General features: G+C 55.3%; 1 protein-coding gene across 1 annotated transcript in view; it reads right to left on the reverse strand.

Annotated features, from left to right (window-relative positions):
• The window catches only part of KIF1A (kinesin family member 1A), a 60,184-nt gene that overhangs the window by 30,682 nt on the left and 1,884 nt on the right, over window positions 1–27,618 (reverse strand). Inside the window, exons 2-22 of the mRNA XM_067301495.1 lie at window positions 19,687–19,763; window positions 18,114–18,293; window positions 17,639–17,704; window positions 16,757–16,935; window positions 15,947–16,058; window positions 15,587–15,664; window positions 15,181–15,246; window positions 14,708–14,725; window positions 14,168–14,243; window positions 13,967–14,045; window positions 13,356–13,498; window positions 12,821–12,847; window positions 9,665–9,876; window positions 8,600–8,679; window positions 7,659–7,734; window positions 2,318–2,397; window positions 1,829–1,935; window positions 1,003–1,086; window positions 622–802; window positions 429–501; window positions 38–131 (exon numbers count right to left, since the gene is read on the reverse strand). Of these exons, the coding sequence (XP_067157596.1) occupies window positions 38–131; window positions 429–501; window positions 622–802; window positions 1,003–1,086; window positions 1,829–1,935; window positions 2,318–2,397; window positions 7,659–7,734; window positions 8,600–8,679; window positions 9,665–9,876; window positions 12,821–12,847; window positions 13,356–13,498; window positions 13,967–14,045; window positions 14,168–14,243; window positions 14,708–14,725; window positions 15,181–15,246; window positions 15,587–15,664; window positions 15,947–16,058; window positions 16,757–16,935; window positions 17,639–17,704; window positions 18,114–18,293; window positions 19,687–19,763 (2,088 nt within the window). The remainder of the gene's footprint in view (window positions 1–37; window positions 132–428; window positions 502–621; window positions 803–1,002; window positions 1,087–1,828; window positions 1,936–2,317; window positions 2,398–7,658; window positions 7,735–8,599; window positions 8,680–9,664; window positions 9,877–12,820; window positions 12,848–13,355; window positions 13,499–13,966; window positions 14,046–14,167; window positions 14,244–14,707; window positions 14,726–15,180; window positions 15,247–15,586; window positions 15,665–15,946; window positions 16,059–16,756; window positions 16,936–17,638; window positions 17,705–18,113; window positions 18,294–19,686; window positions 19,764–27,618) is intronic.

The raw sequence follows: 27,618 nt of genomic DNA on the forward strand, positions 1-27,618 counted from the left end.
ACCATATTTGATCTCTCCTTTCTCACTCAACACTCACCTTCATCTTCAGGTTCTTCTTCTTCCTCATTGGCCTCAGGATAATACCTAGAGTCCATTTGCTTCTGTAAAGCTTCCAGTTTACTCTCATAGTCCTGGGGGAAGCAGGAAGAAGAATGATGCAACCCACAAAGCATGAGATGCTGACTATCCTTCTTTCCACATCACATCCTGCTTCCTTCCCTCCCTAAAGAAATCCAGCCTCCTCCCTCCTCCAGGTTCGTGATTATGGACAGCTCCAAGAATTACAGATTCGCACATGAGGCTTCCAGACCACCTTTGCTTTCTGGGAAACAAAGAGCCACCCCACACAAACATCTTTGGTGACCCCAGCCCAGCCAGGACCTGGCAGTGCTCAGGCACCTGAGAAAGAGCCAGGTCTGGCCACCTACCAGCCTCTGCTGCTCAAGAAGGTAATTCGCCTCTTCCCTCTCCCTCCGGTATTGGTCCTCCAGTTCCTGAAGCCTGGGAGGAATGGGGAAGAATAGCATGATAAACCCGGATATAGATATCTCACTCCTGCTGGCTGTCTCCTCTCTTGTCCTCCTCCTACCACTGTCCCCCATCTCCTCCGCAGCTCCTCACCTCTGCTCCATCTCCTGCTTCATGTCAATGCCCTGTTTCTCCAGCAGCTCCCTTTGCGCAAAGGCCCAGTCCACAGGCTCTGCGGGGGTCTCCGCACATGGGGTCCGCTCCCGCTCTTGTCGGGCCTGTTCAGGGTGATTGAACCGGAACACGTGGCTCTTCCCCATGATGATGCGGTTTCCTGAGGGGGTGCACAGGGAGGCGGAAAAAGGGCTCAGAGTTAACCAAGGAGGAGTCCAGAATGCATGGGAAGACCCACTGAACTGCAGGGCCCTAACGGAGGGATGTAGGTTACAACAGCTGCTCTCTCATGCCAGCCCCTTGTTGGTCAGGCCCTAGGTACCCATGCCCAAGTCAACCCTCTTCAGGTGCGGGTCCTACCTGATCGCAAGATGCTGGGCTCCGTCACTTTTTTGCCATTCACGTAGGTGTCAGCGCCTTCACAAGGCTCTAAGGTCACTATTACTGCAGGGACAGCAAGAAGGGGAGAGAAAGGGAGTGTAAACAAGGCACAAGCAGAGGGGCATCCTGGGTCTCCTGGAGCCCAGGGAAGGCCAATGTTTCTGTGGCCTAGGAAAGGAAGGGCTGCCCCAGACAGGACCCCAGGCGTGGAGTGCAGGGACACTGGGGTACCCACAGGGAGCACCCAAACTTGGGCAGTGAACAGGGATCACAAATAGCTCAGCCAGTCTCATGTTAGTCAGAGCAGCCCAAGGGCTAAGAGCAGGCGGAGATTAGACATGAAAGGGGATCAGAGTCCACATCCTGCATCTCCAGCCTTCCCAGACTCATCCCACAAGGGATTTTCTCCCCCAGGTTCCTGCCAGCACCCAGGTTTGTGGGGGTGGGTTCTGCATAGTGTCTTGGGCAGGGCAACTGTGTACAATCTACTCTTTCTTCCTGCCCCGACCTCCTTCCAGCCATCTTCCCTCCTCCCTCACCAAGCAGCACGTCACTTTTCTTGGGCCTTGCACAAGCTTCCCTCCCAGCTACACAATGGTCATAGTTTGCCCAGGAGGGAAGCAGGCCTGGAGAGACCATGGCCCATCCAGGAAAGCTACACTAGCCTGAGGATGGCAGGACCCTCGCCAGCCCAGGCTGGGACCAGCATGGCCCATGACAGGTACTGGCACACACTGAGGACACTCAGAGGGACTAGGGAGTGGAAGAAACCCAGGGAAGTGGAGCCTCTTTGAACAGGGGGTACCTTCACCGCTGGTCTTTGTATCGCTGCGGAAAAGGCAGTGCTCTTCTTTAATGAAGTGTCCGCTGAGAACAATGTCCTGTCTCTTCTCTGCATCTTCCCGACCAACCCTGTGAGGAAATACAGCTCGAGCCGGCTCTCTCCTTCCTTAGATCAGCCCTTTTTCAGGGCTCCACTCAAAAATATCCTTTGGACCGACCTGAACAGTCCTCAGTGCACAGCGAGATCAATGTCCCTAATGAGATTGCCACGGAAATGCACATTTTTTCCCATGCAGCTATGCCATTTTGGTGATGCCCAGAGAACTCTGTGCCCAGCCCAGAGGCAAGAGGGCAGGCTGTCTGCCTGATACCCATGCACACATCCTTGCGGCCTACCTAGGGCACATGGATGGTGACAGAACAGCCTAGTGGTCCCTGCATACAGAGCAGGAATGCACTGCTGCTCCTGGAAGGCAAGCCAGGGCCTGAGATATGGGCTATTGGTCCTCACCGTGTTATCCCGTCCTTGATATAGTAGAGAAGGCACTCAGACATGAGCGGGTCCTCATTCAGGTTGACCAAGTGGGGCGTCTGGGAGAGACAAAGAAAAAGTCACCCCTGTCTGCTCCGACCACCCCAGGTGCTGAGGGACGCTCCTGAGGTATGTGTAACTCAGCTGCACCTCAGGCTGCCTCCCTGCGAGGGAATAGGCTCTCCCACTCCTCTGTAGCTCAACAACAAAATGCCCCAGGCAGGTACTTTTCTAGGTGATTGCAGAGAATCAGGCACTGGCCCCAGCAGGGCTAAGCTTTCCACAGGGAGCTGCATCCCATGGCGAGAGAGAACCACCAGGACCACCAGCCTCGGGCAGCCAGCAGCACCCTGCTGGGAGAGCCTGGCTGCTGAATGCCCTGCCCCAGAGCTCCTGCACCCGGCCGGGATGATCAGCAGGCAGGGAGAGGCTCCACACGCTCTTCCATGCAAGGACTAAGGGTTACACTCCCCCCCTCCCCAAAAGAGCCAAGGCTTGGACAGTAGAAATCAGAGATTCCTCAGCCTCCCAGCAGTTCAGAGTGACACAATCCTCAGTTGGGTTTGTAACTCCTTGGTCACAGAATCACAGAATCACAGAATCACTGAGGTTGGAAGGGACCTCTGGAGATCATCTAGTCCAACCCCCCAGCTCAAGCAGGGTCACCTAGAGCACATTGCACAGGATTGCATCCAGGCGCATTTTGAATATCTCCAGAGAAGGAGACTCCACCACCTCTCGGGGCAACCTGTTCCAGTGCTCTGTCACCCTCACAGTGAAAAAGTTTTTCCTCATGTTCAGATGGAAGCGTCTGTGTTTCAGTTTGTGCCCATTGCCTCGAGTCCTGTCGCTCAGCACCACTGAAAAGAGTCTGGCCCCATCCTCTCGACACCCTCCCTTCAGATACTTGTACACATTGATAAGATCTCCTCTCAGCCTTCTCTTCTCCAAGCTAAACAGGCCAAGCTATCTCAGCCTTTCCTCATAAGAGAGATGCTCCAGTCCCCTAATCATCTTTGTGGCCCTTCGCTGGACTTGCTCCAGTAGTGCCACATCCCTCTTGTACTGGGGAGCCCAGAACTGGACGCAGTACTCCAGATGGGGCCTCACCAGGGCTGAGTAGAGGGGGAGAATCACCTCCCTCGACCTGCTGGCAACACTCTTTCTGATGCACCCCAGGATACCATTGGCCTTCTTGGCCACAAGGGCACATTGCTGCCTCATACTTAACTTGGTGTCCACCAGCACTCCCAGGTCCTTCTCAGCAGAGCTGCTTTCCAGCAGGTCAACCCCCAACCTGTACTGCTGCATGGGGTTATTCCTCCCCAGGTGCAGGACCCTGCACTTCCCTTTGTTGAATTTCATGAGGTTCCTCTCTGCCCACCTCTCCAGCCTGTCCAAGTCTCTTTGAATGGCAGCACAGCCCTCTGGCGTATCGGCCACTCCTCCCAGTTTTGTATCGTCAGCAAACTTGCTGAGGGTGCACTCTGTGCCTTCATCCAGGTCATTGATGAAGAAGTTGAACAAGACTGGACCCAGGACTGACCCCTGGGGGACACCGCTAGCTACAGGCCTCCAACTAGACTCTGTGCCACTGAGCACAACTCTCTGAGCTCTGCCATTCAGCCAGTTCTCAATCCACCTCACTGTCCACTCATCTAACCCACACTTCCTGAGCTTGTCTATGAGGATGCTATGGGAGACAGTGTCAAAAGCCTTGCTGAAGTCTAGGTAGACAACATCCACTGCTCTCCCCTCATCTACCCAGGCAGTCATTCCATCATAGAAGGCTATCAGATTGGTTAGGCATGATTTCCCCTTGGTGAAGCCATGCTGACTACTCCTGATCACCTTCTTTTCCTCCACATGCGTGGAGATGGCTTCCAGGATGAGCTGCTCCATCACCTTTCCAGGGATGGAGGTGAGGCTGACTGGCCTGTAGTTCCCTGGGTCCTCCTTCTTGCCCTTTTTAAAGACTGGGGTGACATTGGCTTTCTTCCAGTCCTCGGGCACCTCTCCTGTTCTCCATGACCTTTCAAAGATGATGGAGAGTGGCTTAGCAATAATGTCCGCCAGCTCCCTCAGCACTCGTGGGTGCATCCCATCAGGGCCCATGGATTTGTGGGTGTCAAGTTTGCTTAAATGATCTCTAACCCACTCCTCCTCCACCAAGGGAAAGTCTTCCTCTCTCCAGACTTTCTCTCTTGCCTCCAGGATCTGGGGTTCCTGAGGGCTGGCCTGAGCAGTAAAGACTGAAGCAAAGAAGGCATTCAGTAACTCTGCCTTCTCTGCATCCTTCGTCACCAGGGCACCCACCCCATTCAGCAAAGGGCCCACATTTTCCCTAGTCTTCCTCTTGCTGCTGATGTATTTGAAGAAGCCCTTCTTGTTGTCCTTGACATCTCTAGCCAGATTTAATTCCAAACGGGCCTTAGCCTTCCTCGTCGCATCCCTGCATACTCTGACAACATTCCTATATTCATCCCAAGTGGCCTGTCCCCCTTTCCACTTTCTGTAGACTTCCTTCTTCTGGTTGAGTTTTGCCAGGAGCTCCTTGCTCATCCATGCAGGTCTCCTACCTCCTTTGCTTGACTTCCTACTCATAGGGATGCACCGCTCTTGAGCCTGGAGGAAGTGATGTTTGAATATTAACCAACTCTCTTGGTCCCTGCCTCTTAGCACAAGGGTTCTACAAGCATGAGAAGACCAACCCCAAAGCCTCTCTGACGAGCACCACAGGACAGGCTCTGCAGCGATTCTCTGCCAGTTCACCCTTCCACAGAGCAGGACCCCCTCTGCTCGCTGCCACTGATAAACTAACCCTGCGGCCACTGCTTCTGGCCTAACCCAGCAAGAGCAAGTGGAGAGCTGTTGCTTTGTATGCCGGGTCTCTGGACAAGTGCTCCTAAAGATCCTAAAAGGGCTTTAGTTAAAGCTCCACATCTTCACATGCCTCCTTTTTTTTCTCCTCAAAAGGCTACGCTCTGGGCAACTTTCCCCAGGCACTGGTACCTACCACCGGCTGCTGTGGAAAACTAGCACGCATGCATATGCAGGTTTAAACAGGCCCGATACAGAGCCAAGCACTTCACAAGAGGAGTCCTTGAACAGATATGGCTTAGTGTCTCTTGGGCCTCCTGCCAAGGATCAGGTGGGACCCTGTTAGCCCGCGGTGTGTGTCTGCAGCCCCTTACATTAGCATACCTCCCCAGCCCTATTTCAGAGGATGCAGCTGAGACAGACACGCTTCCCATGGAAGCAGGAAGAATTTTTAGGATGAAAGGAACTGTGACCTAAAAGTGCCTGTTTTTCCTCTGCTAATGATACAAGGACAGATGAAGCACCCAAAGGGACAGGTCCCTATCCGGATGTTCATCCAAAGCCTATGGCAGAGTGGAGATCTGAACCTGTTTCCCAAGGCTGAGTTTCTTCCTGACCTCTTTCTTATCAATTGCCTCCCAATCATTTCTTTTCCATGAGGCACAAACCACTCTGTTCTTGATGACAGAAGTGTTTCTCCCCTGACCACAGACCTCTGCAACTGGAGCTAGCTTATCTAATCCCACTGCAAAATGTTGTGATTGCAGCTTCAGTCAGTAGGCAAAGTCAAGGGGGAACTAGTAGGTGAAGCTCTGAGTTTCCCAGAAATAAGAAGTGATACTGTAAGAAATGTCTTATCAACCTGTTGACACAAAGCATGCAGAGATTTCCCCTTCAGAAAAGTGCATTGAGCCCTGACTGATCCAAGAGATTCACTCCAAACAGTACAGGAGAGCTGGAGATCAGGGAGAAGCACAGGCTCTTCTCCACAGTAGCTGGAAGGAAGAAGCTGGCCATGACATTTAACATTAGGCCTCTCTGAGCAGACATGTAGCCCCTGGACGTGAGGGAGAAGCTCCGAAACTCTTTTAGCTTGCAATTTTTCTCTGGATTTGCAAGGTTTGCTAACAGAAGGCAAATGTTTTAAATTCCACCGAGCTCCCTAGGGAAATAATTATACCAGCGATGACATATAGCAGGTCAACAATGTCCCTGTGTTTTGCTCTCAATCAAAATGGGTTTTGCAAGCTTTCAACACTAATCTTCCTTGCCAGCATCTGGAGAATTTAGAGCAGTTTCCACCCACTAGATAGCTGAAGAGTAAGTAGGCACCAAGATCACCACAGCAACACCATCCTCCAAGACCAACCTGCTTAGGGGAATAAACCCCCACGCTTTCTACATAAACATCTGGAGACCTAATGGGCAGTGGCTGAGACAGAAACGAAAAATGAAGAAGACGGTGTAAAAATTCTTGTAATAGCCATGCCAGGACACACATGAAGAGGACTGTTGTAATAGCCATGCCAGGACACACATGAAGAGGACCCCAAAAGGTTCACCACCAGGTGTCCATGCGGAGGCTGGGAGCAGACCCTGCTTTCCTTGACTCCGCATGCTCTCAGCAGGGCTGCAAGGGCATGCGTCTATTAAGATGTCTGGTCAGGCCAAGCATCAGCCAGGCCAACCAGCATCAGGAGGCAGAGGCTGATGGGGCTGCTCTCCGTCTTACCTTCAGCGCGTGTGGTGATCCACTACAACAAGGTAGGAGAGCCATGCAAGGGTACCCTGGTCCTACCAACACATGCCAACACCTCTGCAGCCTGTGCAGCATGTGAGGTGAATCGACAGGGTTCGTAGGATTGGAGCTACAAACTGAAAGTCATTACTGCAGTGATTGCACAGCTGCGTGATCAACAATAATGGGCTGTAACTAGCACTTGGCAGAGTCCACTGGCACAGAAGCTATCATCTGGGGCATGGCCAGTGTTTGCTGAGAAAATACTCTCCGGGACACTACAAGCCATAACAGTATTTATTATTCCTGCACCTACATTTCTTAGCAAGGATCCCTGGTTTCTGAGGCAGCCTGGGTGACAGACAGAAATTTCAAATACCCAAAAGTACAGGCTTTTAACAGCTGACATTGAAATACCAACACAATAACCATAAGCGGAGCCCACTAGGGCCATCTGAATGGGGACAGTGTCCACTGTGATAGGTGATGTGGGATTGGGACAGAAAATTTAGCCATCTGTTCCTATCAAAATGGCCAGTGATGAAAATAGCAAACCAGTTCAATATTGAAAGTGTCCCTTATACGTTTCAGAGTGAACAGCCCATTGCAACAAAAGGTCAGTTCACACTTCTGAAAGCTAATCCAAAATGATTGGGGCTGGCCAGCAGAGACAGGGCAGGTTTGAAGGGTTACACACTGAGCCATGGGGATGGAAACCAGTACCCGATTTGCTGTGAAGAAGAGGTTAAGAGGTTATCTTACCTTTTTAGGAGAGAAAACACCCAAGGTGCCTCCGTCCTCCCTCATGGCCACCCCCATTTCGGCCAGCAATGCTTCCCTGAAGGAGCAATGGAAAGAAGAGCCTGTCAAAGCCACATGAGCTCCAAAAACCAGCCACGTGACCATAATCCAGAGGAGACCTAGCCTTTGCCTCGAAGAACAGCCCAGCTGGAGCACATGTAACACACCAAAGGGCAGAGAGGAGGGTATCCCAGGCTAAAGGCAACGGAAGCACATGACCCTGCAATGGTTTGAACACACCAAGTACGACAGACCTCTGCAGCACAGAGCAGTGGGGTGATGATTTGCCTGAGCTCTCAGTGTGGGGGAACGGCCAAGGCAAGGCTTGAACCCACAGATACTAATTCCAGACACAGTGTCCCCCACACAATCCTGGATCCAGACTGCACTCTTCCCTGTCCGATTCATTTCCAACTGCACCCAACCCATGGCTTCCCGTTGCTATGGAAGTTGGCCTCGGATTAGACTGTCTCTACTGATAGAGGTCCATTTTCTAGTCCTGACTCAACTTGCAGGCATTTGGCTGTGCTCTCTTACATCCCAAAATAGGGTGTCCTCATTCACACCACCTGGCCTGCGCTAAGTCCTGAACCACACCTGGGACAGTGCTAGTTAACCTGGGACAGCACTGTGCCAAAGTGAGTTCTAGATGAGCATGAGACAGGACACAGCCCCATGCTCTGGCCTAGGTTATTTTGCTCCTGGGGACACAGCCTTAAGGCCTGTTTCAGCTCTGTATGTGCCTCAAGAGGATTTCTCAAAGCAGGCTGTGGCCCTAAAGGCTAATACGGCTTGTGTTGGGGTGCCTGGGAGGCATCCAGCCCCATCTCACTAACTGAACTGCTCCTAGCAAGCCACAGAAGAGGGGAAACCCCAGGGAAACCCAGTCCTGTCTCACCCACCTCTCCATCCGGATGGCTTCTGTCCTCCGCAGCTTCTCCTCCCAAGTCTCATTCAGCTCAGCAATGATCTTCTCGGTTTCCTGGTGAGCGCAGGGCATGGGTTAGCATTTTGCAGAGGCCACAGACAGTCAACCTGCACCCACTCTGCTAGGCTTTGCCCAGCAAACCCTCGTGGGAACTGTGGCCTCCCGCACCCACAACAGACTGCAGCTCCTGGCTGAAGACTGAACGTCCCAGCTTCAGTCTGGATTAAATGGACTGCAGCAGTATTTCAGCCAATTCTGGCATTCATCCCTGTTTTCAGAGTGCAACCTCTCCAAACCTTCTTGTCAGCCTGCTCCTGTGCTTTGCTGAGCTGGGAGCATTCATCCTGCAGAGGATGCTCAGCAGTCACACTGCAGGGAGGCCTGCAGACTGGGCAGGACCCTAACATGCCGAGCCCTCTCCCTGTCCATGAGTCCGGAGCAGCAGCCATGTCCACAGCACCATGCAGCTGCTACGTTTGTCCACTCTAGAGCACCAGAGAGCGCCAAAGGTCCAAGCATCACTTCCCATGAGTACCCTTTAGAACAGGATCTTTTTAGCTTCACAGTACTGAAGTGGTGAACAGAATAAGCAAAGAAGAGATTTTCCAAGGGCTTTGTCTCTGGACAGCTCCAATTTTAAGCTGCAGTGCCTTAAAGGGGATAGATTTTCTGAAAAAAGCCCCCAACCTCTGAAGCCTCCAAGCCCCCAACCTCTGAAAATCTCAGTGCATGAGAGTCAAAGGACTCAGTGCTGAGCCTGGGAAAGCATCTTGGGAAACTTTGGCCTAGGATTATAATTGCTGCTGAGCTTTGTAACAGCAGGAAGAATCCAGAGGAAGATGTCTGGAGGCTCAGGATTTAAAGAGGTCCCTTTCCAGAGAGAGGTTTCCCCTCCAGACTGGGAAGGGAATCGGGCAGTTCACCGCCACCCTGACGGTAGTGTGCTGAGGAAGAGTGTACGCAGCCAGTCTCTGAAGTTTTGCTCTCCCTCTCCCCAGGCCTCTGCCCTGCAGGGCACCATGCCTTCGCGGGCTCTTACCTTGAGCCTTTCGATGGCCTCTTCGCTGCCTGGAGCAAACATGATGCGCTCGTGGAGGCTGGCGACGGAGGCAGCTCGGCTGGACAGGGCTGACAGGGAGGAAGAGGGGCTGATCCCGGCAATGGCATTGGTCACTGTGGAGAGATTGTCATGGCGTTGACTCAGTTCAGCCACTCTAGGGTTACCATTATTGTTCTCAAAGTCGGACACATCTACGGGCAGGGAAGGAGGGGAATGGAGTGGGGGAAAGACACATGGATAGGAAGAAGGAAGAGAGAGAGAAAGAAAAAGATAGAGAAAAGAAAAGCTGTTGGGAAAAAAAGTGGCCAGGTTTGGCAAGAAGAAAGCCAGGACTTAAAAGAAAAATGCATACACATTGGCACAGCGGCACAGGCCAGCAGCAGGGCGAGGGGCACTCACACCTTCCCCACCCCAGCCAGGCTGCCTACACTGAAGCCCGGGCAACCGGCCCAAGCGTTCAGCCCGGCAGGCAGCACCTGCAGCATCCGGAGGGTCACACACTCACACCCACCATGCTCGCGGCCGGCTGCTCAGGGCAGAGAGCAGGACAGCAGCCTGAGGACCACACGGGCTGTTTTCAGAAGCAGCCACGGGAACAGCCTTGGAGCGGCTTTGGAGCTCTCGGGGATCTTTTTTCAAAAGTGGGTCTTGCAGCAGTTGGACCCGTTCAGAGCCACGTGAGGGAAGCACGCAGCACGCCTGTTACAGGCAGCAACACTTGTCTGCCAGCGCTTCCAGGCTGGGCCGGGGCCCTGAGCGGGGACAGGGGCAGCTGCAACTGAAACGTGTGGCAAAGGGACACAGCTAGGTCACCAGGGGGTCCTGGCCCAGGTGAACCCCAAGGGCTTGTCCCAGCTGTGGAAAGAGCTCCAGACCACAGACCAGAGCCCTGTGTGATTTGCCTTGTGGTGCTGCCACAGCCTAGCGCGGCAGGGGAGCAGGCACCAAAATAAAGGGAGGGTCATGGAGATGGACTCTCCCAGCTGTGGCATGGGCTGGCCCTGTCGTTCGCCCTGGTATCAGAGAAGCTCCTCTGGCCCAGAGAAGTTGCAGCACCAAAAAGGAGCCTGTCTCCAGCTCTGCGTGTCATGCTGGAGGCAGGCAGGGTTTGGGTTAGTCGGTGTAGGAGTGGGCAGAGTTAGTCAAAGCTCCCATTTCCAGAGGACCTGAGCCCAGTGGTGCTCTGTGCCTCCAAAAAGTGGGTCATGGCAGGCTGCAGGGTGGGCTGAGGGGGTTCTCGCAGGGCTCCGGCACGTGGAGGGACCGTGGCTCATATCAATGCCCGGCACAAAGGCCTGGAGGCTCTTCCCTGGAGTCCCCGGCACAGAACCACTCGCTCTTACAGCCCGTTCACGTCCCCCATGTCACAGGGAGACCCCAGCACACTCACAACAGGGTTTACTCCTTTCTTCCCACTTCCTGCCTTATTCAGGCTGCCTGAGTGACCAAGGGATTGAGCAGAATGAGGCCTTTAACCTCACCTCTGTGCCTGCCCTGGCTCCCCGCACACCAAACCCTGCTGTCCTGACCACAGCATGGCACACACGGGGCAGGGGGAACTTTTGCACAGCCGCAGCTCAGCCTGTGGCAGTGGGGAACCAACTTCTCTGCCTTCACACTGTTCCCTGCAGGTGGTTTTCCTAGCAGTAGATCCAACAGGCCCAGAGCTGAGCCTGAGCATCTCCCTGCAGGCAGCCCCAAAGCCTGCAGATTCCTGGCTTTGCCTTCTCCTCCCACGATGCTGTCTGCTTACCGCATTGCAAAGCAACTCCTTCTTGCTCACCCTGAGCCCCATTTTCAGTCCTGTCTTTCCCTCCTGTTCCCACCTCGATTTCCTGGCCAGTCCATCAACATGCTGGTTATCTGCCCTCATCCCTCCAGAGCTGTGCCCTCTCCTGCACTGTCCCTGGAGCAGCACAGGGAGCTGGATCGGAGGGGCCAGGTCCCCTGTCTCCCTACCAGGACCATCACAGCCTGGTTTCACACTGCCTGACTCCTGTGGGGGTGTCCCAGAATTCCTTATTGACAGGCCATGGCCAAACCTTACCACTTCTGGTGGGTCACCACACACCTCTCCATCACCCAGCTTTTAATGGAGAGCACTGTCCCAGCCTACAGAGCACTAGGCTGCAGTATTAGTCTCTGCAGACCACCTGCAGCCCACTCCGCAGCCCTGCCTTTGGGAGCTGCTACGGATCCGCAGATAGTTGCACCATTCCCTCTCTGCTTCACAAACAAGCATGGGAACCTAAACCCAGTCACTCTGTCAAGTCTCCCCACAAACAAATTTGTCCTGTTCCTCTGCTGATAGCAGGGCAACCCTTGGCAGGATTGGTGCTGGGTCACTGAGATGTCTAATGCCACCTGCACTGCGTCTTGCATGTCTGGCTCTGTTTTCATCCAGGAGCATGGCCAGTGCCTTCACAAGCAGAACCAGCAGCAGAGACCAGTCTCAGTGTCAGCAGAAGCAGCAAGAGCAGCAGAAGCAAGAGGAAACATAGTTACAGCATGGAGGAAAGAGTCCTTTTGTGGATCAGGTTTGGTCCCCCGCACGGTGGAGAGTGGTGAATACACCGTTAACTTCTCACCTGCATGGGCTGCAAACCCTGGCTAAGGCCTGAGCACAGGACCCTTTTCCTTGGGCTTCCCCAGCCTGGGGCTGCCATCCGGGGCTGCATTCCCTCCGGGGCAGAGCTGGCAGGAAAGGGTGAGGCATGTGTGCCCCCCACATGCAACTCAGACCCTGAGAGATGCTGGATGGCCCTCTCACACCCCTGCACCCTGACTTGCAGATTTAAGGCAACAATGCAGGGCCTTGCCCTCGAGAAAGGGTGCCGCTGGGCAGTGGGGGGACACTGGCCCAACACAGAAACATTCCTGTGCTGGCCTGTCCCTCTAAATATCTGTCTGAGCCCAGGTGCTGTGAGCAAGGCACTAACGGAGGCTCTGCTGATGCCCCTTTCCCTGCTCTCTGAGGAAGGCCAGCCTCACATCTCCCTGAGGGCAAGCACATTTCCAATAGCCAGCGCTGGCTATTGGAGCCCTTTCCCATGCTGCACTTATGTTCCTTGGCTATGCCTATGCCTCTCAAAAGCAATGAAGCAACACAGAATACCAGTGATGGGGAATACACACATTTGGATCCTCCTGCAGCAGGGTTGGCTAAGAGAGAGAGGGGGCAGGGAGCAGGAAGAAAGACAAAGAAAACAGAACAAGAGTAGGTTCATCTCTGTAGGATTTAAGACAATCTGAAAAGCACACGGAGGAGAGGCCACGGGTGAACTCAGCCCCAGGGATGAATTCCTGGCACCTTTGCAGGGCACGTTCACGGGGAAGCTGAAGGTGGGACATGAGGGTGGGGGTGGAGGTAGAGGGGAGGAGGCCTGCTGGGAGTAAAGCAGGTCCTCTGGCTTATGGGAGCGGCAGAGGAGTTGCAAACACGTGTGCGGGGTTAGCTGGGGGGGTCCCAGCTGGTGTAGTGACAGTGAAGAGAAATGGCTACACCTCCGTGACGTGATATTACTTCATGGCAGGGTGGGCAGTGAGATGGCTGAACCGCAGAGCGGGATGTGGGACAGCTCCAGGCATGGCCCCTTGGGGCTGGTGGGCAGGGAGAGAGCAGCCCACCTTTGCCAAGAGCTGCTCCCGGAGGGCATGGAGTGGTACGTACTGTCAATGATGTCCCCGAGACCCTGGGCATACAGCAGGTCACGCAGGCGTGCCACCTCATCCTTCAGCTCCCGGATGAGCTTGTTGTTCGGGTCCTCGTTGATGACGGCGTTGCATCGGATCTGCTTGGCACGGTCGGCATACCTAGAGACAGGGCAAACCAGGGGTAACTGAGGGGAGGCTCCCCGTGAGCCACAAGCGGCTGCGTCCAGGAGCGAGGCAGCAGGCCTGGCCAGTGGGGCATGCAAACCCTCGACTGCTGGGCGTGCAGGAGTAATTCAGAGCCCACTTCAGTGAGGGGATCCTTCAGAGGTGCAGCTGACCAGTCAGGAGACTCCTACGTGTCGCCAGGACCAGCAGGGTGCAAAACCGTGGCTACTGTTTAAGCAAGCATCGCTAACAAACCACCAGGACAGTTCTTTGGCCCTCTTATATGAGGTGCCAATTGCACTGCACAAGGCTGTGCGACCTCCTCACTCCCTCCCCACTGAAGGGAAGGAATGCTGGGGAATAAAGCAGTGAGGAGAGTGAATGGGAGCACCTGGGTTTCAAATACATCCCCTGCTCTCACTCATTCAGGGCATGAGAGCAGATCTTCATCCCAGAGCCTACCTCAAAGTGCTGAGGGTCTCGTCATAGTTGATATCAGCAGGACTGAGAGCAGCAACCATCGCAGTCCTGGAGTTGCCCCCTGCCCAGAGAGATACAATTGCTTCAGGGAAACGCTGGTCCTTGAGTCAGTCGTCACCCTCCCTTTCCCAGCCCGGCTCTCTGCCAAGCCCCACAGCCCCACACCACCCATCCGTTCCTCACCCAGGTTCTCTCGGAGCAGCCAGGTCAGCACAGAGTCCCGGTATGGGATGAAATCTGTCTTTTTCTTCTTTTTGTTCTGGAGAGGAGAAAGTGGAGGGAGGGGTTGTAAGGCTTCCTGCTCTCTTCAAAGGGAAGATCACAACCAGTGTGAGCCAAGCCCAGAGGCAGGGTTGCCTCCAGCCACGCCAGGCTGCCTGCAAATGGCTCTGTTCATCAGGAGAGAATACCCTCAAAGGAGGACTGCCCTGCTCTGCCACAGTGACCTTGGGAAACTCATTTTGGCTCTGTAATGCACTGCCTGGGCTGGGAGGTGTTTGATGCTGGGGTAATGGGGTAGGGCGGACAGGCATGCAGAGTGGGTCAGGAGAGCTACAAAGTAGGGAGGACATGAACTGGATCTGTCCAGCCCTCAGAAGAAAGTGTGACTTGGATCCAGCTGGAGTTTCATCTGTAAAGGGCTCTTTGCAAACCTCCCTGCTCTCCCCCCCCAACCCATCTCTGCTAAAAGCCAGACCCACTGAGCCCTGTCTCAGAACGTACCTTATTTGGCCCCGAATCCTGCAAAGAAAGCAGAGAGACTGTTTACGCTGTGTTGAAAGCGCAGGGCACCAGGGGGAGGTAGGTAACAGCGAGCTGCTCCCCTCCCCTTCACTCAGCACAGCTCCCCTTTCCTAAAGCAGAGTGGAGGACCCTAGGGAGAGCAGTCTGATCCGAGGGGCTCACTCCAGCCCCAGTGACACTGACAGCGTGGGACAGGATGGGACATATCTGCCCAACCTTCAGAGCCAGGTGCTCAGTAGCGGGCACCCATGCAAACACAAGGTAAACAGCCACACATGCAAGCAGGAAGAAGGGGATAACAACACATACTTCTCCGCCTGCGCTTTATCGAGCAGTGTCTGTGTGTGGAGGCCTCGCTGAGAGCAGAGCCAAGAGGCTGCGCTCACTACCTGAGCAGACCCATGCAAGGCAATTCTCCCCCTGCGCTGGCCACCCTTGCTCAGAGAACGTACCATTTCAGCCAGAGCAGAGATGACTTTCCCCAGCGTGGTCAAGGACTTGTTGATGTTTGCTCCTTCCTGATGGAAAGAAGAAATGCCCAGATCCTCAGGCTCTTTTTCAGAGCAGCACAAAAGCCCAACAGGCCAGGAGGATGGGGAAGCCCTGGTACAGGGTGGAGGAATGGTGACAGGCCTTACTGGGTATCCAGCACCTCCTAACTGGGGCTTACGGACCCTGGTGGAACTGGCACCAGCCAGCTCCCACACAACACCCCAGTGAAGATTTTTACAGTCAGCACTGTGGTATGCAGGGAATTAGGTAAGGAAAGGACATGATGCATCTGGGAGCAAGGGGACAGGACGCACTGTCCCCACTCCCAGAAAGGGGCCTTGCTCTAGCTCTGAGCTGCTCTCTCACCTTTAGTCTTGTGCCCTTTGCGCCAGTGGAGTCAGCTCGCTCACTCCCTGCCAGATCCACCAGGCTGATTTTGCTGACCTGTAACCAGAGACAAGGCTGTTAGCCATGGCGGGCAAAGCAAGCACCTGGCCGGCTCCCTGAGCACTTGGCCAACCCATCCCCAACAAAGTGCACCTCCAGTGCACAGTGCGGCAGGCATTTCACTGTCCGTAGTGTCACGGACTCAAAGGAGAGAACAAACACATCACGCAGCATGAAGCTACTCAGAAAGCAAAGGTGGACTTTGCAAGGTTACTGCTGCCACAATTTGGCCAGAACCGGGGCTAACGTTCTGGCAAGCAGGGATGGCTCTGCTCTCACCTTCTCAGTGGTGATGTCCGTTTCGGCGTCATGCCGCTTCTGAGTGAAGATTATGTTGAACACGGCATGGGAGCGGCTGCTGGTTTCATTCATGTTGGTGGCAGCCACTGTGCTGTGGGGAGATGATGGCAAGAAGGCATGACGCTCTGCAGTGTGCCAGGAGGCCAGAGCAGCTGATACTGGGGTCTGGACTAATTTCAGGACAGGCTACTTCACAGAAGGCAAATCTAATGGCCACTGCAGACATGAGAGGACTCTGGTATCCAGGAGCGATCAGTCAAGGTAGCTCACATCCTGCCTCTCATGTGGGGCAGAGGGGAACTGACCTTCTCTTGGCCCCAACTTCTTACGGAGACCGTGTATCAAGCTCCCCAACACCAGGGAAACCTTTCCACTGCTTTCAGCAGGCTTCGGCCCACATGCAAATACCCAGACCTTGACCATCTGGTTCCAGGGTGCTTTGATAGCACTAAGGAGACAACATGAAAATATGCCAGGTCCCCATCTCTTGTACATGTTAGACACAAGTGAACCGCCATCTCTAGAGCAGCCAGACTGGGAGGTAATGCAAGAGGCAGTGGCGTGGCCTGGGCATGGGGGAACTAAGTCCTTCTAGACCTTTCCAGCTTGAAGGCCAGCACCTGGAAACAGGAACATTTTGCTGCCTGATGTGAGGTAGGGGAGAGACAGAAAGAATGTATTTCTCAGAGAGCCAGGACAGGTAACCTGAGAAAGGAGGTTAAGCAGGGCTCTCTGGAGATGTCTGTTTGAAATCTGGTTCTGCTGAAGCTATACTGCTTCCCCACTCACCGGGCCTTGTTCCCAGAGTCCATGAGGTCCTGGATGTCATTGTAGGAGGTGACAGCCAGCTTGGAGAGGTCCTCAACGTATGGGCCCATAAGGGGGTGCTCCCTCACCCGCAGGTTCCCTTTGTTCTTGGGGTTCAGGAGGTCCCTCACACGCTCACAGTATATCTCCATGTAGCTCACCTAGGAGACAGACGCAGCTTGCAGCAGGTGGGACTCGAGCACTACCTGGGATGTGGTCAGCCTTAGCCAACCTCATTGTCAGTGCTCAGTTTGCTTCCAGCACAACACATGAGCACAGGCAGCAGAATGAGGCCTCAGAGGAGCTCACCTCCCTGCACACACTGCCCAGCGCCCCAAGCCCAGGGAAGGGGATACCCAGAGACAGCCAGACACCAGCGAGGGGGCCTGTCTGCACACCAAAACGGCTCCCATCAGCTCAGCAGGTGTCCACAGCGACCCATCCCTGAGTTACATGGAGCTGACAGAGGGCTCTATCAAAGCAGGTCATTCACTCAGCTGGTGGCAGTGATGTAGACAAATAAACGGGGTCCATTTTGTCCTTGCATATGCACAGGAAAGGGAGGGGAAGGAAGAAAGAGAAAGGAGGAAAAGAGTTCTCCTGTGCACACGATACAGTGATGGGATGTGCTGTGGGCAAGCTCACACAAAAGCTTGCTGGGACAGGGCAGGAAACCAAGTGGGGTTTCACTGAGAATTAACAGGGTTTGCTCTTCTCTTAGACACAGGAGAGTAACTCCGGACTCCCTTGGTGCACATCTCTCTTGTGGAGCTGGATGGGAGCTGCCAGAAGGTCATGTCAGGTCTCTAGCAGCCATGCTCCTGGGAGGTTTGTGCTAGCCTACACAGGGGGTGTGGTGCATACCTCCACGGAATAGGACATGTTGTCATTCGTCGTGTCATTGATTCGGGAGAAGAGGTCCTCGCAGAGCTGCAGAGAGAAAGAGGCCAGGCTGCTCAGTTCCTGGTCAGAGGGCTGCTCCTGTCTGGGGGTGTCCAGAACACAAGGATTTCTGATGTTGCCTACTTCCTTGCCCCAAAAACCAGAATAGCAGAGCGGGAGAGACAGCTCTTGCAGGAGCTGCTAATGTCGAGGGGCCCCTGCACTGAAACACAAAGCCTCTTCTATGAGGCACTGATCTGCGCATACAGCAGCTCTCAGCAAGCAGAGCCATGGAGGCCCTGAGTACAAACCGTTTTCTCTTCCAGGGACACCTCCGCAGCTCGTTTCCCTCAGCTCAGTTCCTGCTTTCCATTCCCTCCCCACTGTGCTTTCTCCTTGGGCGCCGCACACAGCTTAGGTGAAGTAGCAGTTTTTCACCAGCCCAGCCAAGGGGTACCTGTGGGATAATGCCTTGCTGGTCCTTCTCTTGCTTCCCCATCATGGTGTAGGATTTTCCAGCACCTGTCTGCCCATAGGCAAAGATGCAGACGTTATAGCCTTCAAAGGCATGTTGCAACATCTCCTCGCCAATGTCCCGGTACACCTGCTTCTGAGATGCATAATTGATGTCTGCGGGCTGCGGAGAGGAGAGGGAGGTCAGGAGTGAGAGAAGAAAAGAGAAGTTAAACATAAGATCAGAGAGGAAAAACAATAGGGACCCCGATTCCTCTCCCACGCTCACTGGGGGATTCCTGTCACCTCACTGAAATTACATAGATTGGAAGAGAGTCACAGCCCAAATCATTGCCATATGAAGCCACTTGTGAGTCACCTGTATCTCAAGAAGACACACACACAGGGTGTCCTGATGCTGCTGCAGGCCTGGGAAGGAGACCTTAGATTTGGGTGCTACCCGGCTGCATCCCATCGCCCAGCTCTGGTTCCTGCTACAAGTCTCTGGGATAGGGAGATGAAGGCCACAGGCCAGAGGTGCTCCGAGACACTGGGAGAACAGCAGAAGCAGGCTCTTCCCCAATAAACCTGTGAGGTCCCTGAGCTGAGAGCTGGGAGATCTATGGAGGTGAGCTGCTGACCTGCGAATTCAGTCCCTTGCTGGGACTTTGTTGGTGGGTACCTGGGCACGGATCACATCAGAGGGGACACAAGCACAAGTTCAAATGCAGGACTGACTTTGGCAGCCACTGAAGACATTCCTGCTCCACAGCCTGGCCTCCCTCACATGGAGAAAGGCTGCCAGCTTGCTCACGGCAGATGTACCTGGTCAGGGCCCATCAGCAGGTACCTCGGTGGCCCTTGCAGACTGTTATTGTCTGTGTGTTGGTGCTCAGAAAAACTGCTACAGATCTGTCGCCAGCTGACGGGACTTGACACAGGCTTTTTCATTCCAACGCCCTCCCTGCTCGCCTACGGGCCCTGCCAGGGCTCCCAGCACTGAGTGGGAAGCTCAGCAAAGTCACAGGAGTTTAAAACCGCTCTCGCCCATGAGTGGGTCGCAGGTGGCTGAGCGCTGGCTGCGGTGACTCCCGTGGGCCGCTGCTCCGCACGCAGCTTGCTTCCCGCCGCCCGTGAGCTCACCCTCGGGCTGCCACAAGCGGCCCAAATTCAGGCTCTTCTGGGGAATATCGCTGCCTGGAGACCCCTTTGCTAAAATCTCTGTACAGAGCAAGGGCCAGAAGGGCGCAGATGCAATGGGAGCACCGTTACGTAGCTGATGTGGGGCATTGCTCGCCCAGCGCTCCTGCTGGTGACGGCAACGACCACCTGGGAAAGCCGCAGGGATTTCCCACAGCTCTGCTGTGCGAATCTCCCTCTTCGGCACCCAGCGATCCTGCACAGAGGCAAGATCCTGTGGTCCAGCTGGGACCAAGTCAGTTCACTTGTGAAGGCAGTCCTCTCGGACACAGCTCTGTCACACCTGGGCCGTTATCTCCCCTGGCTTTGGGGCCCTCCCACCTCACCTAACCCCCAGCTGAGAGCTCCAGGGAGGGCTCAGGCGTCGTTCCACTTACCGTGGTATGGGACCAGTAGGAATAGTCAAAGCTGAAGCTTTTTGGCGTCTCTTTGGGCTGCTTTGGATTCAGGATAGCTGGGGGCAAACAGATAGGAACGTGATGAAAACAGTAAGGCCTCAGCCCTTCCTTAGCAACCAAAGCCTCACCGAGACAGCAACAAACGGCAGAGCAGGCACGTGCTGCTTTAACCCGGGCGCATCTTCTACAGCCGTTGCAGCTTGCACACTATGCTCAGCCAGCTGCCCCCTCACAAAAGACAACCCACCACGACCTCCCCGGCCAGACATCTCAGCAAAGACCCCAGTCCCTTCCCTGCAGGTGCTTTCTCCCCTAGGCAGAACCGCTTGCACAAGGTTTGCCGCCCGTAGAGAAGGACCACGGCTGAAAAGCAGGACTGCTGTTCCCAGCAGCTATGTGATATTTCCTTGGAGATATGGCTGATGCCAGGCAAGAATTGTGCTGCCATTGGACACTAGTTGGTACCCAGCCACCGAGGCTGGCTGGCCACAGCCTCTAGGGATGACTCCAGCCTCTCCCGTCCTAGCTGTGCCGCTCCCAGCTTGGAAACAGGCACCATCATTGCTTGCGGGGGCCTGCGGGCTGAAGGACAGCAGCCGGCCACAGCCAAACCCCAAGGGAGGGGATTTTCCCTGTGCTGTCCCGGCCCTGCAGCCGACCGTCAGGTGGCCCTGGTGATCTCTGGTTGCTTTGGGTTGCCCACACCATCCTCGCTGCAGTGGCTGCTGTGCCTGTGGCCACCCCAATTTGCTGCTGGGAGGGATGAGGACAGGGACACATACGATATCCCCTTCTTCATCCCCAAAGGGCAAAGCTGCCCCTTCTGAATGGAGGAAGAGACGGGCTGGGACGTGCCAAAGCCCACGGCTCCAGCAGGCTGGGCATGGCTGCGCTGAGAAGTGGGCACAGGAGGGGCCAAGGAGGCCTTTGGCAGTTAGGAACCAAGCCGCTGGCTGAGACGGCAAAGTACGGCATGAATAACCCCAGCACGGGCTCTCAGCACGAAGCCTTACGGTGCTTGCTGCTTCCCAGACTCTGCCAGGGCCAGGCCAGGCCCACTGCTAAACCGGGCACATCCTTTCAACTCAGTCCGAAAGATCTTCTAGGGAGCTCCCAAACGTGTGTAAGAGCTGCTGGATGGCGAGCAGACCTGCAGCCTCCTTGGACCTCCTCAGGCTCCCTCCAGCTCGTGCCTCCCGTTTCCCTGCTTGCATCTGGCTCTGCGCTTTATTTTCGGTACCTGCTTTTTTCCCAGCACCAGCAGGGTGATTAATGCGTTGTGTTAAACTGCCAATGAAAACAAGAGTCTGCTTTTTCCCATCCCCTGGTGAAAAGGATGTTGCCATGGAAATGGGAGACTGCATCACTTCTCTTCCTCACTCGCTCTCTTCCTTTTTTTTCTCCCAAAGAGTGTTTATGATGTTTTTTCTAAAATAACAGGCACTCAGAGAGATGCGTCAGAAGAAACCCAAAACTGCAGGATAATCACAAGACCCAGCAATCAATCGCCCATTTTAGGCGACATTCACACGACCTTCCAGGACGAGTGGCCAACCTAGAGCAGGGATGGGGGAAAGCTCACGTGCCAAGAGACTTGGCACGGGGGCTACGAATCAACTCCCAGTGCCAAAGGAGAACAGCGAAACAGAGGGCTGAGGGACGCAGGACTGCGCATGAGAGGGGCAGCCGGTCCTCCAGGGAAGAGCCGGACGGCATTACAGCATAGAGGCTGAAACGACAGTGTCGGCCAGGGCTGCTCCCCGCCAGGGCTGCTGCCACACGCGGGAAGCTGCCCCCATCTGCGCACCAGGCGCTGGAAGGTCTGGAGAGAGAGGGTAGGGGGAAGGCCTCGCACGAATGAGGTTTATGGGCCCCTCTCCCTCGCGGGCACAAGCCAGCCGTGCCACGGGGCTGGCTCTCGTCCAGCGCTCACACATTGAGGATTCAAGGTGGGGACTTTTCAACCCTGTGGCAATACACTCCTGCTCTGCAAGACGGGGGTGGAAAAAACCCACAAACCAAAACAGGAGGCTGTAAAGACTCTTTCGCATGCAGTTTGTACAACCTGGGTCCTAAATTAATGATGAAGATTCCCCACAAGCACCGGGGTTGCTAGGGAACAGGCTTGGGAATATCAAATTGGCAAGCATGTCCTTGAAAGCAAAGGTGACAAAGAGTGAGGAGGTAAGGAGATGGGCAGAGGGAGAGCCAAGGGTTTGGACATGAGGGGTGAGTTGCCACGTGCCTCCAGATGAGCATCCTGGCTGCTCTCATCTTCCCAACCCCATAAGGACAAAAGGCCGGGGAAGGATTAGGAAGCACACAGTATCTCCATGCTAAAGATCCCTAAACATGTTTCTCCAGGAGCTGTGGCCACCAAAGCCTTCCCCCTCGTGCAGCAGCAGAACAAAAGCAGCTCTGCAGAGAAGCAGGAGCCTCTCACATCAAGAACCCATGCTGGATCCCCCACTCCTCTAAGGAATACTTTTTCCCAACTACTTTTTATTCCTCCTCTCCTCAGTGCTCAGCCCTTGCCTCCTGGTTCTGCCCTGCTGGGAGATGTCTCCCCCCATGCCCTGCGAGCCCTCAGACCAGCACAGATCTGATGTATCATGCCAGGCCTTCATCACGCCGGCTTTTGGTGCATCTGCCCTGCTGCACAACTTGCCTCTGCATAGGCTGCAGCATCGGCCCCACGTGTCTGTGCAAGCGCCAGTGCAACGGGACAAGGACGTCAGCCGGGGGCTCTGTCTTGCAGTGAGCCCCAGTGCCGGGCAGCAGCACGTCCTCCCTTCGCTCTCTCACAAACCAGCTTCATTGTCCAGCTGCTTTGAAAGATGACTTCACCACTGTCCTGACGGAAAAACGAAGCCATCGAGATGGGGCAGGGCACATCCCCAGCTCACACTCCTGGAAATCCATCTCATGCGTGTGTGTGTGCACTGATGGTCGCTGCCAGCAGCTCAATGAGGAAGAGCGCTGGCTCCAACAGATCAAATTAGGCCATCTCCAGTGTCCGTCACTCTCTGCTCGCTGAGTCAGAGAGCCCCAGCAGCCCGCCAGGCACGCTGAAGCCTCCTTCACTCTGTCGGTGATTTCAGGGGATGCAGGGCCTTTTCGGCAGGCTTTGCTGCATTCCCCAGGTGCTTTCCAACTCCCGGGCTTGCCAGGAGACACAGAAAGGCAAGGAGTAGCCCTCAGGGTGACATCTGGTTGTACTGACGTAGCCAGCAACCATTTAGTGAGAAAAGGCCAAACCAATGGGGAGGAGGGTTGGGCCCCAGGAGCGCTGCACAGGCCCTAACCGCAAAACCGCAGGCGCAGACCGTCTCTTGGACCGTCTCCCCCAACCTGCTGACCCTCACGCTGCTTTCCGGAGCCCTGCTTGAGCGGGAGGGTCTGAACCTCCCTGTGCCCGGCCTTGGCAGCCGTCCCACTACAACCGCACCAGCCACCCTCCGCAACACTAAGGAATCAGAAAGATAGGTGGGACAGAGAGAGGGCTATGGACAGAGGGAGATGAGCTCAAACAAACCCTCCCCAGAAACACCCTGCCCTCCCCGGGAGCTCAGCCCCAGCAAGAGCTCGGCGGGAAGCAGAGGGGAGGTTGCGCGTGCTCCTGCCCAGGGCCGCGCATGCAGGGTGGCAGGGAGCAGTCGCCGGGCGTACGAGGAGCCTTAGCTCCCATCCCGGAGCTGAGGAAAGGCAGCGCCGTGCTGTTCACGTCCGCCTCCCCGCAGGGGCCACGCTCGTGGTAGCGAAGAGGGGCAGGGGCCAGGCGTCGGCTCCCCCGTGTCCTGCCAAGGGCACCCTTCTGCCTGCTGGAGGCAGCCTGACTCATGCTCCGGATACCTCTTGCATCCCAGGAAGATCGGAGCTAATTACCGAAGGCAGAGCTGCTCTCCCAGGAGGAAGGGGTCAGAAATAACATCTCCATAGCAACTACCCATCTTCCAGCCACCCATGAGCCGAGCCGGCCTCGCAAACAATGAGCACGTAAATCCCCGGTGAGATCCACGCTAAAAAGTCATCGCGCATGCCTGGGCCTTTGCTCCGCGCTAAGACCCGGGGGGCTGCCCAGCCGTGCTGGTGCATATTTGAAGCAGACAGAGTGTGTTCAAGCCCTGGTTGCTTCAGCAGGTCTCTCCTCACGCTGGACAGCCGTTGCAAACAAAAGCATCTGCGACGGCTATGCAACGGGCGGTCAGGCAGAGCAGCTCCGACGGCTTCTGGCCGGGAGATGCAAAGACTTAGGGGGACAGCACATCTCCAGCACCTCACACAACCCCTCCAGGTTCAGCCTGGGTCTGCCCCTCGAGTAGGCACTGCCCACGTGTGGTCGGGACGTTGGCCCAGCACCACAGCATCTCGTGTCTCTGCTTCCTCCTGACCTGTCCAGCTGGCCTTCCGGGTCAGTCCTCTGCTGCCGGCCCCGCGACCGCCATTCAGATCGTCCTTGTGGTCCCAGCTGCCCTTTCTAATGCTGCTGCAATTTAAATGTTTTATCTGTTGTGTGTTTGGTAGGTTATCTCCCAGGAGGTAAAAAGAAAGGGAAAAAGGGAACGTTATCTGTTCTCCTGCCTCCCCCCAGGATGCCTGCTGTTTCTAGCAGTTTCCAAAGCCACCTGCCTGTGTAACTCCTTATCCTGTTTATTCACGCTGAAAATGCCTCATAACTACTTTTCCTGCTGATTTCAGACAGTGCCCTGACAAAGCAGACATCAAAGAAACCTAGACAGCCCGCAAACACCTTGACGGTGACCCTCCCTGAAGTCAGAGGATGGGGAAGGCAAACCATCATCGCTGATGGATGCAGGAGAGGCAGGTCTGATGGCAAGGGCTCACCAGTTCAGGGTGGCAGAGCCCATCCCGCAGAGTACTGACATGCAACATAACCGTGAAGTCAGACCAGATGTCCGAGCGGTCCCATCCCAGGATGCCTGGGCTCAGGACTAGGGGAGCATTTCTGCACACCCCAGCACAGCCTGCGGTTTGGGTCCCTACGCCAGCTAGGTACAAGCAGCGCAGCAGGGATGGACTCTGGGTGCAGTCTTCAGCCCTTGGAGCCTCCCTGCCTGGCTTGTGTGACCCACAGCCACAGAGATGAACCTGGGAAAACTGGGGCTCCACCAGAGCTAACGGGAGCTTTGTCCCTACAAAAACAAGGCAAATAAGGCAAAACGGGCATGTGCCAAAGGAGGACAGGAAGGCGCCTGCATAACAAGGCTATTCTGCGCGCTGGTGCAATCCCGCGCCGGGCACAGGGCGGATGAGGAGCCGGGGACGGCACCAAGCAGCGCTGGGCGCCCGGCGGCTCCAGCTGCAGCCACCCAGCTGGCCTGGCCTGCCTGGGGAGGAGCTGGCCCCAGGGCTGCCAAGCTGGCACACGAGAGAGCAGGGAAGATGGAGGGATCCCGCCGTTTTGGCTTGCACACTGCCAACCTCGACAGTGGGCTCGTAAATGGGGAAGAAAACCTGCACCAAAACCTGGAAGATCTTTCCTCGCTCCCTTTTCTGTTATTGCTTTTTCGTTCTCCTCTCTTCCCCTCTTTTTGCTTTTAGCCACAGGAGAAACCTCTCATCCAGGCTGAGAAGCTATCAAGAGGCAGCTGTGAAGTCTGTCTGTCTTTAGTCGCCCCAGAGCTTTTCCAAAATTGTTGTGAAAAGTTTGTGCTCTGGCCAAAGGCAAGAAAAACAGGAAAGGGGAAAAGAGAGAGAAATGGACAAAAGAGCGAGGAAGAAAATATCTGGAGACATCGGTTTTCATTACCATAAAGAGCCATCAACACTGCAAGAATGTGGAGAACGGGCAACTATTGAGCAAAATAAAAACGAAAACCAACACATCCTGGGTTTTACCGTGAGATACATTTTTCTGAAGAATATCACAAGGCTTCAGGATGGAATAAAACACTGGAGGTGCTCTGCCAGGTTGCCGGAAGGAGAGTAAACCTTGGCGGAGGCTTGGAAACACATCCCGACTTGCTTTGCTGGAGGCCTGGTGGAGCTTTCTCAGCACGGCTCGGGCAACGGCGGCCGGAGGCAGCCAGCTCTCGGGAGGAAGACGTAAAAGCACAGGCCAGCCGGTTCCCAAGGCTCTGCCATTCAGCACAGCACTCGCCCTCAGAGACACGGCTTTGGCCAGAGAATATTAATAGCCTGGCGGGAAGAAAGCCGGGGTCTTTTCCTCCCTGCTCCTGCAGGGGAGGGTGAAGGGTGAGAGCTCAGCCGCTGCCGCGCTCACCCAAGCGGGCCGGGCGCAGCGCGAAGCTGCCAAGAAAGCGAATCGGGGCTATTGAAGCGAGGGCACATCACAGCAACAATGGAAAAGCCGGCGTCAGCGGCAGCCCGCGGGGGGAACGAACGTTCCCGCGAACAAAGCGGCAGTGTTGGCAGGCCGGCCGGCCGCGGCGAGGTGAGCCAAGGGGGCGGCGGCGCGGGCTCGAAATTTGGGGACAAAACGACTGCAGAGAAGGGCCGGTTCCTTCCCTCCCTGCCCCACCACGCGGTGGTGTTTAATTGATTATGCACAAAAAAAGACTCTCTCCAGGGCATGTGGCAAACTCTGTAAATAATCCTGGAAAGGGGGAACTTTCGCCCCAAGATATGCTTTTTTTCTTCTTCTTCTTCTTTTTTTTGCCCTTTCTGCAAGGAGTGTTAGCGCCTGATGCAGGCGGTGCTGAGCTGTCGGGAGGGTCACTGGCACTGCCGGCCCATCCTTCAGCCTTCCCCCATCTGGCAGGAGAAAGGGACACCAGAGTTTTGCTGCTACTGGAGAAGAAGGAAACTTTGTGGGTGGCAAGGCTCTTGGGTGGAGAGAAGGCATCCAAGAGAAAGACTTAATGTTTGCAAGTTCTCTCTACTGGCAAAGAGAGGTTTGGATTTGCCGGGTAACCTGGGTGGGATGGCAAGTGGAAGAGGAGCAAAGCTCTGCTCGCAGGATACTGCAGACAGCGCACCTGAATTCACTGAAACCGAAGACAAGACCATCCGCTTGATGCCCTTTAATGGGCAAGGAGAAAACCCAAGCCCAATGCCTCTTCAGCAAATCGTTCAGGGAGAGGAGCTCACGGGGACTCCCAGCTGTGCCTCAGGTGATGCCAGCCATGGAGGGGGCTGTTCCAGTGCAGGCATAGGTGGGATGTGCAGCCCATGGTGCCCACAGGACTTGTCCTGGCCCCACGCAGGCCCCAGGCATGAGCACTGCAAAACCCCCCCAGCACCATCCCCTCACTGCCAGCATGCACACAGTCCAGGCAAGGCTTCTTCTCCAGGGAGACCCTGGAGGTCTCTCAGCCCCATGTCCAAGGTTTCTTTCTCATCCAGCTCCCAACACCCCTTTCCCTTCCTCTCCTCCTGAGCAGAGTCACTTTGCATGCTCCCTCTATTCTGCTCCCAGCTCTTCCTCCCCTTTCCGGGCCGGACAAACCCCTTGGCTGGCTGCGCCTGCCACAAGTGCTGAGCTGGTGTAGCCCATGGAGCTGCAAACAAACCCCTTTCATTCTCAGCAGAGGGGATTAGCCGATGATTTGTTGATTCACGTTTCAGTAACTGCTCTGTTGTGCAGGCAAGAAAACTTTGCTGTCAGCAAAGGGCTTGCTGGGAACTGCAGCTGCCCACAGAGAAAACTGTCCCTGCCGGCCCCGCTGCCCGGAGCCGTGGCCTGCCAACCCCGAGCCTCAGCTCAGCCTGGGCAAGAGGGAGGAGGAACCAGTTCACAGTGCCCACGCAAGGGCTGGACGTGCCCGTCTGAATGCCTGTCCCACTCCAAACATGCCCTGCCACCACGCCTGGAGGCTGTCCCCTCTTGCACCAGGCAAAAGGACCTGAGGGACCTCTCTAGCTCTGAGCAAACCTGACCGCGCTGGAGTGGGGGGAAAGCCTGATGCGCCTAACCAGGCCTGAGTGGGG

This window comes from Apteryx mantelli, chromosome 9, assembly GCF_036417845.1.
Source record: "Apteryx mantelli isolate bAptMan1 chromosome 9, bAptMan1.hap1, whole genome shotgun sequence".
Taxonomy (NCBI): domain Eukaryota; kingdom Metazoa; phylum Chordata; class Aves; order Apterygiformes; family Apterygidae; genus Apteryx; species Apteryx mantelli.